Source organism: Mytilus edulis, chromosome 1, assembly GCF_963676685.1.
Source record: "Mytilus edulis chromosome 1, xbMytEdul2.2, whole genome shotgun sequence".
In the NCBI taxonomy this organism is placed as follows: Eukaryota; Metazoa; Mollusca; class Bivalvia; order Mytilida; family Mytilidae; genus Mytilus; species Mytilus edulis.
In genome coordinates this window covers 42,632,612-42,651,751 of record NC_092344.1, presented here as the reverse complement: position 1 = coordinate 42,651,751, position 19,140 = coordinate 42,632,612, and the positions used below count along the sequence as shown (strand labels likewise).

Below are 19,140 nucleotides of genomic sequence, written 5' to 3'. Positions count from 1 at the left end.
ACTGTTGGAACCAAAACTCCCAAAATCAATCCCAACCTTTCTTTTGTGGTCATAAACCTTGTGTCAAAATTTCATAGATTTCTATTTACTTAAACTAAAGTTATAGTGCGAAAACCAAGAAAATGCTTATTTGGGCCCTTTTTGGCCCCTAATTCCTAAAATGTTGGAACCAAAACTCCCAAAATCAATACCAACCTTCCTTTTGTGGTCATAAACCTTGTGTTAAAATTTCATAGATTTCCATTCACTTTTACTAAAGTTAGAGTGCGAAAACTAAAAGTATTCGGACGCCGGACGACGACGACGACGCAGACGCCAACGTGATAGCAATATACGACGAAAATTTTTTCAAATTTTGCGGTCGTATAAAAATGTATATAGTCTTTAATCTTCATCATCCTCATCGTCATCTTCATCAGTATCTGTATCAGGTGCTTGTTCTTCCTGGTCAAGGTCATCAAGACTGACCTCTACCTCTTTGATGTCAAGGATGGGTATCACTTCAGAGTCAGATACTGAAAGTAAAAATATTATTTTCTTTCAGACAAGCAAAGATAAATATGAAGTATTTTACCAACATATTTATATAGTAATTACACCTATAAATTACAACAACAAACAAGAATGTGTCCAAAGTACACAGATGCCCCACTTGCACTATCATTTTCCATGTTCAATGGACCACAAAATTGGATAAAAAATATAATTAGGCATAAAAAATTAGAAAGATAATATCATAGGGAACATGTGTACTAAGTTTCAAGTTGATTGGACTTCAACTTCATCAAAAACTACCTTGACCAAAAACTTTAACCTGAAACATGCACTTTCATTTTCTATGTTCAGTGGAGCGTGAAATTGGGGTCAAAAGTTTAATTTGGCTTTAAAATTAGAAAGATTATATCATAAGGAACATGTGTACTAAGTTTCAAGTTGATTGGACTTCAACTTCATCAAAAACTACCTTGACCAAAAACTTTAACCTGAAGCGGGACAGACGGACGAACAAACAGATGGACGAACGAACGGACGAACGAACGGACGGACGAACGGACGCACAGACCAGAAAACATAATGCCCCTCTACTATCGTAGGTGGGGCATAAAAATAATTATCAGAATTATTATTTGCATTTTCCTTAGTAAATAATGGACTTTGCAAGGGGTGAGGGAATAATTTTAGCCTTTTTCATAGTATTTCCAGTATTTTTCTTTAGGTGAAACAAATGTCAAACAACACAGAATTTTGCATACTTCTATATTCATAAAGTTTTCACTTATTTTTAGGCCCCATTTATGGGCATTATGTTTTCTGGTCTGTGCATCCGTTAGTCTGTTCGTCCATCTTTTCGTTCATTCGTTGTGTCCGTTCGTTCCTTCTTCCGTCCCGCTTCAGGTTAAAGTTTTTGGTCAAGGTAGTTTATGATGAAGTTGAAGTCCAATCCACTTGAAACTTAGAATACATGTGATATGATCTTTCTAATTTAATGCCAATTTAGAGTTTTCACCCCAATTTCATGGTCAACTGAACATGGATAATGATAGTGCAAGTTTCAGGTAAAAGATTTGGTCAAGGTAGTTTTTGATGAAGTTGAAGTCCAATCAACTTGAGACTTAGTACACATGTTCCCTATGATATGATCTTTCTTATTTTAATGCCAAATTAGAGTTTACCACATTTTTAATGGTCCACTGAACATAGAAAATGATAGTGCAGATGGGGCATCCTTGTACTAGGGACACATTCTTGTTTTATATGATTGAAAGTGAAAATGTAATGGCATTTACAACAAGTGCATTTTATAAAAGACAATTTGAAATTCAGTATTTATTTTAACTCTATTTGAAAAGTTTACAAACTTACCGTTTCCTTTAAATGTAGCAGGATACTTTGACAAACTACTTTTTTGAACATTGGATCCCTCTAGTGTCCATCGTATAATTAAAGTAGGATCTCTGCTATAGCTCACAAATGATAGGCCATCACTACACCATTCAATTGAATTCAGCTACAAAACAAAACATCACATTAAGTCTGTTATGGTTAAACTATTGTGAAGTTAATAAATAGCATGTGTAAATTGCTGTACTCCTTATTTTCTTAAAAGATGAAAACTAACAACTGTTGACCCAGCTTAAATAAAAAAAAAAAAACCTCTCTATCCAAATGGAAAGATAAAAAAAAAACTTTGATCCAGCTGGAAAGATGAAAATTTACCTCTTTATCAAGCTTAAAAGATTGAAACTTTGTGCTTTATTTGGCCTTTTAAATTTTTTCCATATAAGTGTCACTGTTGAGTCTTTTGTAGATGAAACCTGTGTCTGGTGTAAAAACAAAATTTAATCCTGGTATCTATGATGAGTTTATATACCCTTTATCCAAATTAAAAGATGAAAAGTTACCTCTTGATCCAGCATGTAAGATGAAAAAGTACCTCTCTATATCAAGCTAAAATAAATTTGCTGCACTCAGCAGCCTGATACGACCGCAGAGGTTGAACCCTGACATTTGGGGCAAATTTGGACACAATACTCAAGCTTGATAAGTTGATATTGTCTGAATTTGGATTGCGATCAAATTTTTGACATAATATAGGTTTCTGACAACAAAAAAATGTGGTCAAGGTCTAATTAATCTATCACATAATACTGTGCTCTTGAAGGTTTCTTCTTTCTTCTTGAAACTTTTCAAAAATTTGAAATTTGAAAAATTTTGAAAAAAAATATGAACCCCTCAAAAAAATTCCCACTAAACTCAATCCAAGCCTTTGCAGTATGGAAACTTGAAGTACAATTTCAATGAGATCCATTCACTTAAACACAAGTTATTGTCTAGAAACTAGAAAATGCTTGTTTTTGGCCCTTTTCTGGCCCCTAATTCCTGCCTGTTTGGGGCAATTACCCCCAAACTCATTCCCAATCTTCCCTTTGTAATATAGAACCTTGTGATACAATGTCAGAGATATCCATACACTCACACACAAGTTATTGTCCAGAAACTACAAAAATGCTTGTTTTTTGGCCCCTTTTTGACCCTTAATTCCTAAACTGTTTGCACCATTACCCCCAAAATGAATCCCAATCTTTTACCTGTGGTATTACTTTCACTAGAAAAATGCTTGTATTTGGCCCTTTATTCCTAAACGGTAGGGACCATCATCCCCACAATCAATCCCAAGGTTTCTTTTTAAGTATTGAACCTTCTAAAAAACAAATCATAGAGATCCATTCACTTAAACTAAAGTTATTGTCCAGAAGCCAAATGAGTCTTTGGACGACGAAGCAGACGCAGGTGATGTCATACCATTATACTATCCTAAACCTTTTTTTGCAGTCATATGAAAAATGAAAACATACCCCATTATCAAGTTTATAAGATGAAATTATACCCCTTTATCAAGATTAAAAGTTACCTCTTTATCAAGCTTAAAAGATGCTATCTGCTGGTATGTTTTCTTGTCCCAGATACGAAGAGTTTGTTCCTGATAATGTCCATAAGTCAAAACATATGGTGACTCAGGAGTATAATAAATCTTAGATGACGTTGATCGATGTCCAATAATTCTTTTCAACAAAGAACCTAAAATAGATTAATTGATTGTATGTAGAATGCTCAACATCCAGTGACAAATATTTCATTCATGTTCAGGATGTTATCAAATTAAATACAATTTACTGTTGATATACTGTTGATTTATAAGGGACGACATCAAAAGATCAATGTAAGATAAAAAACTTAATTCAAATAGTTTGGGGGTGGGGGAGTTGAACAGCTGCAAGATTTGGTTATCCGTCATTGATTTTTACATATATCCGTATGGGTCAATCAATTTTTCACAAATTAAGTTAAGAGGGGGCGGGGTTCAGTGAAAAAACTATGTGAATTAAATTTTTTATCTTTCATTGAACTTTTGATGTTGTCCCTCATTATTCCAGGGTTACCAATTTCAATGAAGAACAAATTTTCTATAGGCTTGTATGCAGCAGATTTTGTAAAATCACGAAATCATCTATCTACAAATATATAATTTGTTCTTATTGTACAAAAATTGCATTGGTGCATGCAAAAATAAATGAATTCACAGTAAATAATCTATTTCAAAACTTTTTAGCCATAGGCTTCCTCTGCATTCTCTGTTATTTCTTTAAACTTCATAGTAATCAGGGAAAAGCTGAACATTATAGTCAGAAGGATCACTACAAAGACAACACGACTACAAGTTCTTGAACAAACTAATGAAAAAACAGCAAATTATAAAAGTTATATTGAGGAACAGATGATATTAATTGACATTATACTGCAATCAGCTATACGTATAAATGTTAGCTTTATACATCAATGACCTCACCTAACCTATTTGCCCCACCTACTTACCGGAACTACTGTATTTCTCAACAACATCACGTCACAACCATGACAAGGTGTAGTAACAATTGGCAAACTTTTATAAATTTTAGCTAATTATGTCTTCAAATTGGTAATCTATATACCTTTTTTATTAAATGTTATTTATTAAGTTCATTATCCCTTTCTAATTCCTTAAAATGTCAATGTCTTACCACCTGAACTACACTTATAGGGAAATACCCCAAAATGGTACCCCTAGAGGGAAATTCCAAACTCTTTTTTTAAAACAAAATTTGTTACCCGGTACATATTTTTTAACAAGAGTGCACACACTGAAATGTCTCGCCTTCTTTACTAATCATTGATATTATGTTGATAGTCCTAAGTATAAAGCTTTATTACAACTGTCACATAAACTTAACATTAACCAAGTAGCTAAACAAAGACCAATGAACCATGAAAATGAGGTCAAGGTCAGATGAACCATGCCAGGCAGACATGTACAGCTAACAAAGCTTCCATACAACAAATATAGTTGACCTATTACTTATTATAGTTTAAGAAAAATAGACCAAAACACAAAAACTTAACACTGTGCAATGAACCGTGCAATTGAGGTCATGGTCAAATAAATCTGAGGGACTGACATATAGATCATAATATATTTCCATACACCAAATATAGCTGACCTTTGGCATATAAAATTACATAAAAAGACCAAAACTTAAAAACTTAACTTTGACCACTGAACCATGAAAATGAGGTCAAGGTCAGATGACATCTGCCCGCTAGACATGTACACCTTACAATCATTCCATACAACAAATATAGTAGACCTATTGCATAAAGTATGAGAAAAACAGACCAAAACACAAAAACTTAACTATAACCACTGAACCATGAAAATGAGGTCAAGGTCAGATGACACCTGCCAGTTGGACATGTACACCTTCCAGTCCTTCCATACACCAAATATACTAGCCCTATTGCTTATAGTATCTGAGATATGGACTTGACCACCAAAACTTAACCTTGTTCACTGATCCATGAAATGAGGTCGAGGTCAAGTGAAAACTGTCTGACAGGCATGAGGACCTTGCAAGGTACGCACATACCAAATATAGTTATCCTATTACTTATAATAAGAGAGAATTCAACATTACAAAAATTCTGAACTTTTTTTTCAAGTGGTCACTGAACCATGAAAATGAGGTCAAGGACATTGGACATGTGACTGACGGAAACTTCGTAACATGAGGCATCTATATACAAAGTATGAAGCATCCAGGTCTTTCACCTTCTAAAATATAAACCTTTTAAGAAGTTAGCTAACGCCGCCGCCGTAGCCGCCGCCGCCGCCGGATCACTATCCCTATGTCGAGCTTTCTGCAACAAAAGTTGCAGGCTCGACAAAAATTATTTATTTTTTATCGATTTCAGTATAATGCCCGCGTCACACTGTCCCGATTTTTACGCCGATGGCAACACGATAATGGAAATTTTCAAAATCGGGACTGATCGTATCCAGATCGGGCTATTCGTAGTGCCATCTTTAACCATCGTAGAACCATCGGTCACTTTTTCTAGACTTCGGGGACAACTTCGGGAAGGGTTCTAAATTTTTTAACATGTTAAAAAATCCCCGAAGGTGCGTCCGATGTTGAGAGTTCGTATTGAGTTCATATCACCATCCTCACTATCGTAATGTCACCGGGCATGCATCTTTGCACATCGTATTGCATTCGTGTTTCCATCGTTTCCATCGGGCAATTTTGACATTACGATGTCTACACGAATGAATCATGAAGATACCCGAAGGTCTTACGATGGCAAAACGACTTCGTTAAGACCTCGTAATCCCGTCGTGTTGCCATCGAATAAAAGTACGAAGGCGACAAGATGGAACTACGACGGCAATAAATCCAGCTAAATGTAAGTTAATTTTCGCGTTAAAATACATTTAAAGTGCCATGCGCGATATGCACTGGTCAGTCTTATATGACAGTTAAGAAAGACGTTCACAAAACATGGAGCTCATATCATATGATTCTATGAGAACAAGAAAGGCGACAGCGTTGTTTCTATTAATTTAAATGGAACAAGAAGAGCAGGTATTACAGGCTCAGGATTTACTTTTACAAATAAAATATTATTTTTTGTCAATTTTCCATATCAAGTAACATAATGAAAATCATAAACGCGCCTCGTACACCAACACTGCAGGTACACGTATATAAGGAAACCAACTTTTTCTTCATTATTCTGATTTTTTTATGTATCGTCTGAGTTGTTGCCACACGAATGTTTACTCCATAACCATTTTGTTTTCTATATGTCATATTTTGCCGCATTTGTTGCTTTCCCCACATCCTTCCTTTTGTCTATATTATTATGATATTCTCCTGGAAAGAGCTCGTTTTGAATAAAAGGGATCAACGAACCCATTACCTTACCTTTAAGATAGATCAGTAAATATGGGCATAATTATGGGTGATTATTCAGACTAGTGTACACATTTTACAGTTCAAACAAGGCAATGCCGAGCGTGGCATCCCCTCGTATGTAACATATTGGGGACAAGTATGGACACTATATTTGTATATACACATGCAGAAAATGGTAAATTGAATATGCATATTTGATACATAAACTATTTTTCTAGAAATCAACCAAAACATTCAGTAACTGGAAATACCTTTAATATTGTCTTTAGAACCAGCAGGTAAAAAAATGAGCAACCAATTCCTGTGTATTATGTTATTTCAAGGAGAAAAAAACAAGTCCATCTGCATGACCTTGACCTTTGGCCTTGAACGTAAAAAATGTCAGATCATTACAAGGAGGAATAATATACCAAATGTGGTTAAAATCTTTTGAAGCATATTGGTTTTAGAGTGTCCACAAGGGTGATATTGCCTTGTATTACAACTGCCACTGTGACCTCGACCTTTGAACTTTAAAGTCAATAGCGCTTAAGATATTCTTAACGAGTAACACCATACCAAGTTTTGAGCATTTTGGGTCTAGAATGTCAATAACAATTTTATATACACGCAACTTACATGTAGTAGGCGAGGGGATAATGAACTAAGTTTTATAAGAATTAGACAAAAAGATCGATTTCCCGCCATGCATGGCAGACTTGTACAGAAACAATATGTTGTCGAAATTCTGTTCGTATCTTTTAGACATCGTATGGCCATCGCGCCATCATCGTAATCCATCGTGTAGCCTTCGTAATCCATCGTGTAGCCTTCGTGATCCAGCGTGTAGGCTTCGGCTGAGATAAGAAGCTTAAATACCCGTCTTCGGTTAACCTTCGTATGTCCATCTTTTGCTATCGTATATAATTTCGGCACCATCGTATAGACTTCGTTATTCATCGTACTTTCTTCGGTCACTTTTTGGTATTTTAACGAGATCGGGACCAACTTCGTACGAACTTACAATTTTCGCATTCGGGTGTCCATCGTATATAAAAATCGGGACAGTGTGACGCGGGCATAAAGACAATATATGTAAAGTGTCTTGAAATATGAAATTTATTTGTATTCGGCACGAAACCAGGAAAATTCTCGGTAAAACCCTGCGTTTCCCCTGTTTCTAAGCCTCATACAAATAAATTTCATATTTTAAGACACTATAAGTATATTGTCTAAATGTCATGTCATTCATCAAAAGTGAATATCTTTGAATTTCATTCATAAAAAGATATATTGACTTTCATTCATAAAAAGATATACTGTCCTTTATTCGTAAAAAGATGTATTGACTACATAATTTTACCAAGGATTTAAATTTAATGTGATGATTGACTGATCTACCATGAGGTTTAGGAACACAACAGAGAAACTGAAAGCAGATTTAGGCAGAAATGTCTTGTAAAAGGTTAATTTACTACAATTATATACATTTCATATAAAGTATATTTTCTTTTATACACAAGAAAAAAAAAATATGTAGATTCTACAGGCGAATTTGATGCAAGGATTCTTTATTTAACATGCAGAGAGCATGGCTTTTTCTTCATTAGGCAGGATATCTAATATCTCCTTTCTGATGGTAAATGGTTTTGAATTTATACTTTCTGCACAGCTAAACAGATGCCCTCCTATGGCAAGGGTTCTACTACTATTTGACAGAATACCAAGGTTGCAATATTTCTATAAACCCATGTCACATTTAGAATCTAAAATAGATTGAGAAAATTTGGTGCAGAGAGATGTAAACTGTGAACTATGTGTAATCAACAAATGCCTAAAGAAATTCTACTTTGGCACTGAAAAACAGGGTATTCTTCATTATCGCTCTTTTGTGCATTTTTCCTTTGATCTTTTTTGTGGTAATTTTTCATATCAAGCTACTCGCTTGAGATGGAAAATTATCGCTAGAATCTAAGGAGGCATGTGGCGTTGCTAATGAAATTGACATGATATTGACAATTGTCATAGGTAAAATAGTGATAAACAGATAATCATTGGTCATCTCAACTCGATTGCTTTACTCATTTTCACTGAACAGGTTCTTAAGCGAGAAAACGGATCTTGTTGAGATGATCAAAAATAATCTATAAATATGTGTATAAGGAAGAGTACAATACCATTTTTTGTAGACCAGACACGGAGGAGTTTATCATCATGAGTAGACATAATGGTATCATCATCCAGGAGTACAAATGAACACACATCAACTGAGTCTTCTTCTTTGAGTATTTTATATTTCTTATGCATATCAAAATCTGTGAGTTCTTTTTTCAGCTTATCTGGAAAACATGAGAAAAAATAATGTGAATTTTCTGAAATTACATAACAAGGGTTTAATATGGTAATTAAATTCCTTATTTAATGGTAGCATTTATTATTGTATATTCTTTACAACTGGAAGACAATATATTATCAAATAATATTGTAGAGGAATATTAATTGGAAAGTTTTGAATGAGAGCTTTGATAAATGAAACAGACATACATTGTCCTTTCACATTTTTTGTGTTGATAAAACCAGTGGATTAATTTCAATAGCTCTATATAACTATATAATTATTGTGTTGTCTATCAAGTGATGAATGTTGTAGATTGTAGAGAGAAACCAGTGATTTAAAGACTTCTCATCCAAATAGATTTTCAGAATCTTTTAAAACTGCAATATATATAGTTCACAAGTTTCAACTTTGTTTACACTTCAATAAGGACGCAAAACTTGAACTTATTTAAAAAACTTTCCTAGTGAAAGTGGCATTAAAGGGAAACTTCGCAAAAAAATGAAAATTTTATATTATGTTTATTTGATATAAATAATCATATATTCATTAAAATTATTGTTCAATTCTTCTAGATAAGTGATTAAAATAAAAATTAAAATCCCACTATCACTTCTCGACTTATCGCCATTTTGACGGCATCTCCGATACAAATTATCACGTGATGAGTATATTTGAATAAAATATCTGAATACCACAAAGCAAAAAAACAAGCATGGCATATCGTATATATTCAGTATCAAAATGACTTCTCAAGCGTACGGATGTTCAACTCGGAGTTCACATGGCATAAGCTTACACACTTTCCCAGATCCTGCAAAAAAGAAAGAGTTGTACCAGACGTGGATGATTAACCTTAACATAACACCAACCAACTCACAACAAGTTCAAGAAAGTGTGTGCAGACCATTTTGAAGCATCTTGTTTCGATGGAAATTTGATAGTAATTATGATTTTTTTCTCATGAATGTTTTTATTGCTATTTCGTTCCAAGCCTGGTTGAAAGGAAATTGTCAGTTAATTAATATTAATATAGTTCAGTATTTCTGCATTCATGCATTAGTAACAGATTTTGTTGTTTACAAGTAGAAGTTTAGGAATCCGGGTCCGTTCGCGCCCATTCACATTCGCACCCACTCATGTTCGCCCCCTTTCACTTTCGCACCCTACATGTTCGCACCCAAAGTCCGTTCGCACCCTATATGTTCGCGCCCAATTTCAACTTTGTAATCAAGTAGTATTCTTATAAGTATTATTGTTTTCATTGTCTCAAAATAAAGTGATACAGTTTTTTTTTTGTGTTGAATAAATCTTAATCATGTTTTGGATAGTGTATTGTTAAAAAAAAAATATTCCTTTCTAAATAAAGTGGGATTCTGTCAACGTTTTATTTTGTGTTGAATAACTCTTTATCATGTTTTGGTTAGTGTATTACTATAACTTTGATTCATTGACTTGTTTCAAAATGAAATGAGATTCTGACTACGTTTTTTTTTTCTAGTCTTGAATAAATTTTATCATGTTTTGGTTATAATAGTGTATTGCTATATTTTATTGTTTCATTGTTTCAGATCAAAGGGACCAAACTGTTAAAAACAATTATCTTTTGTGTTTTTCATTTATAATCTTCAATCTTTTACTCATACCAAGCTATAAATACATTCAGTATTTACACGAAAGCAATTAAAAACAACAATGATGATTTTCCAATTATTCAACTGGAATTTGAATTAAAATTGGGCGCGAACGTGTAGAGTGCGAACGGACCTTGGGTGCGAACGTGCTAGGTGCGAACGTGTAGGGTGCGAAAGTATATTGGGCGCGAACGGACCTGATACCGAAGTTTAGTACACGGATAAAAAGTCACAGACAAAAAAATTGTTGAATATATACAGGAAAAACATCTTCAAATATTATATTATTTATTACATTTATTACATTTTAAGTTTATGAACTTCTTTACAAGCCTTAAAAATAAAAAGGTTTTTGATTTCAATCATTCAAAGGATATATATTTCTAGGGACAATGAAGCCATTTAAGGTACCTAGCCACTTTGGCATTTTGATTTTATAAAAATTATTTGATGTCATTGATATTTATTTAACAAATTCTGTTTAAAACTTGCTTTAAAAATAATATTTCAAGAACAAACCAAAAAAGAATTAAGTAATTTACGTTTTCTCGTTTAAAGAAAAATAAACTCGAAACTGAATTATGACGTTCTGTGTCTTTCTGTCGTAAATTCAAAAGTTCAATGAAGTATATATTTTTTAGGTGCAAAAAAAACTTATGTATACACAAAAAATTACGTAAAACATCATTGATTTAAAGGGTCATTTGTTTAATATAATAATGGTTTAAAAATAAGACTTATATTTATTTACATGTAGTATAATTACAGATGCTGTTTACCCCCGCCCCTCTCCTTTTCCATATTGTGCCATATAAAATGTTGAAGAGGTGATAGGTAGATGGGAGCATATGTCTTCCCCGATTCGTGTGGAAACTTAATAGATCTTACCGCCCCCTTGTTATGCTTTATAGCTGTCTTCTAGGTCAACACAGTTGCGTAGTCCTACAAGTTAAGGCTGAGCAGTTTCGGGATATAAAATGTCGACAGCTAGGCTATAGAAGTTTGTAATGATTTATGGTCAATCATAGTAGGAGTATTTTTTCTTCCTAAATTTATGATAACAAGATAATAGATAGGAATACATCTAGTGGGGCGGACACTAATTTGGAAGTTGTAAAAGCATAAATATATTCTTAATGAGATTAAAAGGTATCTGTAGCGGCTTTAGACTTTTCGAAATGCTTGCCAAAAAAAAATCTTTTATATGTAATAGATTTTATTCATTTCGGGTACTTCTAATATGAAAACCAACGATCTTTAGAATTATTGCCAGAGGTCATGTAATAGTGTCACATTCAGGTATTCTAGTGACTTCCTGCGGGCTAATAAACTGGTGACATTACGCAATTCAGGTACATGCATCTCTTCTCAGCTGTTTGACCCAGGTGTGCACAGGTAAAAGGGCCATCGAAAATGCTGTCAGGTGTATTATACATCCTGTTAACAATGTATGTCCCTAACCTGATTGAAATACACAAAGCCGTCCAAACATGAAATTAAGAGTTTAAAATTTATATATACAGGCTGAACAATTCTGACATGTGCAAAGACAGAAATAATAAGACCGTAAATTATTAATTTTGACATCTGTTTCAAAATTCATGTGTAGAAGATTATCTACTACTGTACCATGTAAAATGATTTTTTTCAAATTTCAATTTTACTTTTCGGGGGCGGATCCAGCCATATTAAAAAAGAGGGTTCCAACTATATGTCCCACTTCAAATGCATTGATCGGCCAAAAAAAAAAAAAAACGGGGGTTCCAACACCCGGAACCACCCCCCTGGATCCGCCAATGCTTTTGTACACAATAGCTTACATAATGTTTTGTCAGCTTGTTTTATTTGCTTAGCAAATGTTTAATTTACGTTATGCGGTCTTGAGTTGTGATAAATAATTTAAGAAAGAAAAAACATACTGCATCATTTTACAACATTGATTGGAGTAAATCCCAGAGAATTTAACCGAGAGATTACGGATGACTATCTTTCATACTTTCTTGTCCTATTTCCGATATGAGCGGGCGCATTTACGAAATATTTTGCATATTAGAAAATTTGCGTTTGTGAAGAGACAAGCATGCGCATTTATGACACGAAGATGATACTTAGTTCGTGGCATGTCTCTAGAACGTGCGGTAATCGTTTGTCTCCCTGTACATGCACATTCAATTATTTGAAGGAGTTGTCATTTTTATCAATATAAGATTTTGAGAACACTAAAACACTCCCGCTAAATCGCTGGCATTTCAAGCTTTTAAGCTGTTGTAGGATGATTTATTGTAAAATAATTTATGTCTGGAGAAAAGGTATCAAAAGCCCTCTCCATTTTTGACAAAGTCCGTTATTTGTTTCCTTTTCTATTAAATTCCATTATTTTCGATTATTTGACATTAGACCACAATTACTCTTCCCCTTTGCTACAATGCATTTCTTGGTAAAAGTCAAATTAAATTTTAAAAAATCCACCGCTTCAAACATGAAATACATGCAACTGCTTATAGACCATTATTATTCTCATAAAATATGCTTCTAGGACAATCCATCAGTGCTTTTTTTTGTGTAGTAGCATGATACATTTCCAATATTCAGTTTCATGGTCTTGTTTGTAAAAAGGCAGAAGGTACCAAAACGGATAGTCATATTCAGTATTAAAAAACACACTGACAACGCCATAGCAAAAAATAACCAATAAACGATCAAAAGACAAACAAAGAGATAAAAAACACATCATAGAAAACTGGTTTAGGTTGCACAACAAGAACCCCACCAACATCTCGGGAGGATCTCGGGTCAAATCATATCAGCGCTCTGTGGTACTGTGGTAGACCCAACCTTCATGTTGATACAACATGCAATCTATAAAATTAGACCTCAAAGTGAAATAATTCATAAATAGGTTTATTAATACACAAATAATGAAATGAATTTGAAACATTCGGTGAAAAATTGTATTGGTAAATCGTTTAAATGATTTTAGAACTATTCAGTCTGAAGTGTCACTTTCAAATTCTTTGAATCATTCGTATACCCCATCCAACGATGGAAACTCTTTTCTAATTATTTTTACTACACAAGCCGGTAGTTTGTGTTTCTTGCCAAGTGGTTGACCTTTCCTGATCCACCACACAGACTGACGATAAGCCATAAGCCTGCTTTGTCTGTTAGACAGTAAGTACGTCTGGAGCTCTCCCTCCCTTCCAGTAAGACAAAGTTGACCTTTAATTTTCTGTCAACATTTTTGATATTTTCGTTCAAATAGCTGAAGAATTAGTACGTGGTGAGAATTAAATGATTTTGATAAGGACATTACTTCCTGAATATTTAAAAAAAAAAAAAAAAAAAAAAAAAAAAGAAGATCGCTTTGAACGACGCACTTATATAACTGCAATTGGTAATTACTATCTATTTCAAAAATTCAAGGTCACCGATTCTTATTTAGAATTTTTAATTCATTTACTCGTGTTTATAAGGACATCATTATTCATAAATTTATCCAATTAAATTAATTCAGTTTTTCTTTTTTTTAACAAAAAATATTCAGCGTCAATAATATATTTAATTAAACTGAGCTCATGGAAAATATTACGATTCCCCCGTTTATCATTCATACGAAATGTTGTTCACACCTAGAAAAGTGAACCGTGACGGCTTAAGTTCACTGAGTAAAGATCAAAAGATATAATGCTAACTTGAATTTAACCACGCATTCAACAGGTAGTCACTATGTGTCAAAGTACAATACACATTGTATTTGCAGGGCCGTATTTGCAAACTACAAATGTACTAGCAGCACATATTTACTAGCCTGACGTAAAAGGTAAAAAGTACAAAAATGCATTTTTGAAACACTACCAGTTATACATGTTAGTTCAAAATATCCGTCGGAAAAAAAAAAATAAAAAAATATTTTATATGATTTACTTGTATCACTATAATGATTTCAGAAAATATTAAAATATAAATCGTACATTCTACTTTCAAGCTGAGCGCTGTTCCATCTTAATTATTAGATGGTTAATAGCTAAACCAAACGTCGTCTATGCGCTTTAAATAGCGTTATAAGATGATTAACGATTAAGATTTAAAATGAGATTATTTCCACTCCCGGCATGCTTAAAGACTTAAACTACGTCACATAAGTCAGGAAGTTCGAAGAAATAAAATTAATAATTCTTAATTTTCTCCTTTATTGCTGTTCATATCCAAATAAAACTTGGTGAATATGTTTTTTATGGTATTATGGACATAATAAGCTGATAAGTAAAAATTCGCGAATTATCCCTTTAAACATCAATAATCAATATATCAATAAAACTAAGGGATCACAAGATTCTGAATTAATCAGATGATATTCAAATGATTGGTAAAATCCAAATTAAAAAAATCACATCTGATTGGTTTAATTCCCATGATTGTTGTTTAAGATTCAATGTTGTTTGTCATATTATATATCTGAGATTTAAAAATATTTCAGATAAACTTTGTAAAGGCCGAATTGTGGTTTCATTTTCATAACTTTAAAATTTAACCTACCTTCCTTTAAATCCCATAGGTACATGGCGGTTGTCGAATCTTTTGTAAAGGCCGTAAAAACAATGTAGCTCATGTTGTCTGGCACCAACAGTTCTGCACCACAAAAATCATCATCCATTCTAAGATCCTTCTTCAAATCCTTTGCTTCTAACACCTTTACAATAGTTTTTGCTTCAACATCAATCACTATGATTTTCTTATCATCATCAGCTAATAATACTACCATGGTACCATCACTATTTGTCTAAGTAAAAACAAAGGAAAAATAGACTACCTTGACTAAAGTTAACTTTAACCTCTTAATATTGCATATGATTTCAATAATTTAAGGTCTACAACTCAACATAAAAAAGCTAAAATCATTAGAATTAAACTTTACCATTAATTAAGTCACAGGAAACAACATATTTATAATTGAAAAAATCTCATCAAAAAGTTTTCTAGTTAATGCATGGACACATTTTGGCAGCTGATACTCACTGTACATAACCAAATTAATAAATGATTTTTCCCTCTGAAATTCAGCTAAAAATGGACCAAAAAAGACATAGTAGAGAATAATTAGGTGCTCGAACATAAAGGAGAGAGAATAATGGGCAAACAGTATAAAGTATGGAGAAAAATAGCTCAATTTTTTTTTAAAGAATATAAGAAACCCCATCCACACTCTCATGTCTTGCATTGTGACTGTTTTGTATGTTTGCAACAGAATTAATTGTTTCAATGAAATCACTAAATTGTAAACACAACAATATGTGAGGAGGGTCGCAGGGCCTGGATCCTGATCACGAAATCCTGGGCTTAAAAACATGAAACCCTGAGGTCCTGAATTTAAAGAAATTTAAATCCCGACATCCCGAAATTTGAAAAAAGAATTCCTGGATCCCAAAAGGATCAATCCTGATGTCCTGAGCTTAAAAACACATGATCCCTATGTCCCGAAAAAAGGTCCCCCCCCCCATATGTGTTGCCAATTGAATTTAGTGCAGCTTACAGCAATGCTGTTGCGACAAGCATGATTAAGGTTGCTTCTAAAATAGTAGGCAGAACAAAATACAGGACTGAAAATTACAGGAAATATTTATTGTACAAAATGAAATAAATTATAAAAGTCTTCTTTATTTTATCTATCCAGAATTACGAGCCACACAGTTTTATTTTCAAAGCAATAAAGTACTCACTTCATAACTTCTACCAACACTAGAAGTATCTACTATCTCCATGATGTGAGTTGCCTTAAGTGTCTCTGTGCTGTAAAACTTCACTTTCTTTCCACCTCTAGTTGGTACCATAAATTCTAAAATTAGATATATGATTTTTCTTTTGGGGCTTTTCCATAATTGAGAGGGGGAGAGGGATGCCCAAAAAGCATTTTTGTTGTACCGATACATATAGATTTTATACCAAGTATAAAAGCCAAATAGGATTCTACACTTACCCAAACAGATACAGAAAGATACATATAATTTTCAGTGATTATTTCCTATAATTTTGTTCACTCTATCTTTCTTAAATTATCACTTTCATAAGTGCATTCTGATACCAAATTCATTAAAATAATTGGACATACACATGGATTCACTTTTATTATTGGGGTAGTTATATCTATGAATTTTTAGGTTTAAGTGAAAGAAGAATAAATTATTCTATCTTTAATAGACCTGTATAAAAATTAAATTAAGAAAAAACCCTGATATCTAGTATCTGTAGCAATGGAATTTTCCTGAATCCAGTTTATCACTTTGGCTTCTTTTATTTTGAACCCAAGCTGGCAATTAGTATTTGATCAATCATATTCTATTGTCATAACAATTTTTTATTTCTTACTTCATTCAAAACTATATCAAGTATCATCAATATGATAAATGGATTTCAAATATTATTTGTTTATCATTAATAATGCATCAAAATATTTGAGTTTTTTATGTTTCATCATGTTGTAGGGTTGTGTATCTCGAATGGGTATGTGAGAACTTCACTTTGTAGTAAAATTACATGAGGGTTGAATGGGGGTACCTTCAGGAGGAATAACGGATACAAATCTTGCCAAATGACATTAACAGTAATTTTTGGTGCATAACAATAAAATGAACAGACGATGAAAAACCCGACTGATTATGACAAAATCACATTAAAGTCTTTCTCAAAATAACTGTAACAGATAATTAAATTAGACCCCTTTTCAATAATGGTTATCTAAGGAATCATGATCACGTTTTAACCATTTAATGTTAATGATTGCTACTCAGTTTCAAAATAACAAGCTTTTCATAACACTAGTATATATTGATAGGTGTTTAATTAAGGAATCAAAAAAGCAAAATAAAATATATAGGTCAATGTGCTTGCTTTCCAGATATCAGCCATTGAAATTTTGGCGTGAAAATGTTCTCTCTTTATCATTGAAAAACTAAAGTTCTCAAATACTATTAAAAAATAAACAAAGATTTTATAAGACTTTTACAGATGGCCTATAATTATACATATAAAAGATTTATAAAAAGAAAAATGGGGGTCAATGGGCAAATTTTTTAAGGCATTCAAATGGATAAAACCGGATGATTCTGAAAAATGACAAAAATCACAAAACATGACAAGTGATCATCCTTAAAAGGTAAAGGGCATTCCTAACCTCATACTTGTAAACAGCTAGTTCCAATTGATTCAATGACTCTACCTGCTCATATGACTACGATATGCAATAAATGCTTTGATGTTAAAAAGGTATTATTTTACAGATGTTTTCACTTTGCTGACTGTTTTTACATATATTGAAGGTGTGCAAAAGTATCCCTTTTATTTGTAAGCTTTCCAAATTACCTTTTCCATTATTAACCTTCAGTATTGTGTTGCAATCTTTGAACATTTTTCCTTGTACCGGAGTCTCTGTCATTGAGTTCAGATCAATCAAATGAAGGTCATGTGGTTTGTTGTCTTTAGTAAAGCACATTATTGCCTTACTGTCATTAAGGAGCAGCACATCCCTTGATTTTGCCTGAAAGATTCAATTGTATCAATAAACCATTTAACATGATACAATTATATTAAGTATGTTCCCTATTGGAATTTTGAAAACAATGAAAGATTCATTATCAATGAAAATAAGAATGTGTCCATAGAACACGGATGCCCCATCCGCACTATCATTTTCTATGTTCAGTAGACCTTGAAAATGAGATAAAAACTCTAATTTGGCATTAAAATAAGAAAGATCATATCATAGGGAACATATGTACTTAGTTTCTATTTGATTGGGCTTCAACTTCATCAAAAACTACCTTGACCAAAAACTTTAACCTGAAGTTGGACAGACTGATGAACGGTACGACGAATGGACGGACACATAGACAAACGAACGGACGCACAGACAAGAAAACATAATGCCCCTCTACTATCTTAGGTGGGGCATAAAAAAACAGTCATGTTAAATTAATAGTTCCTTGTTTAGAGGCATTTTCACAGTTTTACTTACTTTGGTCTAAGACTCTATGATTTGACAAATTAATAATCACACATACTTGTTACTGACAATACAAAGGGAACAATGTGTTGAAATATCCTGGTCAGGGCACCAAAATTTGTTAATATAAAAGAATAAGTCTCCAATTCTTTGGGTTGTGTTACTTTTAAATGATCATATATTTAACTTTGGCGCCCATATAAAAGTACAAAGTAACATAAAACGTAAAATACAGGAAACATTAATTTATTTTGTTGTTAATTTGAACTAGTCTCAACACACAAAGGAAATATTGATATCATGGTTCATAACATTTATGATCCGTTTGTATTTACAAGCTCAAGTATTCAAGCTGTAGTAAAGGAGATTTTAAACATAGTGATGTCCAATTATTTGTTCAAGTTT

The 19,140-nt window shown here is 33.0% G+C and overlaps 1 protein-coding gene across 1 annotated transcript in view; it reads right to left on the bottom strand.

Annotated features, from left to right (window-relative positions):
* Positions 1-338: 338 nt before the first annotated feature.
* LOC139482764 (NACHT domain- and WD repeat-containing protein 1-like) overlaps positions 339-19,140 on the bottom strand; it is a 68,171-nt gene continuing 49,369 nt past the window's right edge. The window contains exons 22-28 of the mRNA XM_071266833.1: positions 18,096-18,270; positions 16,457-16,572; positions 15,276-15,519; positions 8,948-9,109; positions 3,413-3,579; positions 1,864-2,008; positions 339-515 (exon numbers count right to left, since the gene is read on the bottom strand). Of these exons, the coding sequence (XP_071122934.1) occupies positions 385-515; positions 1,864-2,008; positions 3,413-3,579; positions 8,948-9,109; positions 15,276-15,519; positions 16,457-16,572; positions 18,096-18,270 (1,140 nt within the window). The 3' untranslated portion in view covers positions 339-384. The remainder of the gene's footprint in view (positions 516-1,863; positions 2,009-3,412; positions 3,580-8,947; positions 9,110-15,275; positions 15,520-16,456; positions 16,573-18,095; positions 18,271-19,140) is intronic.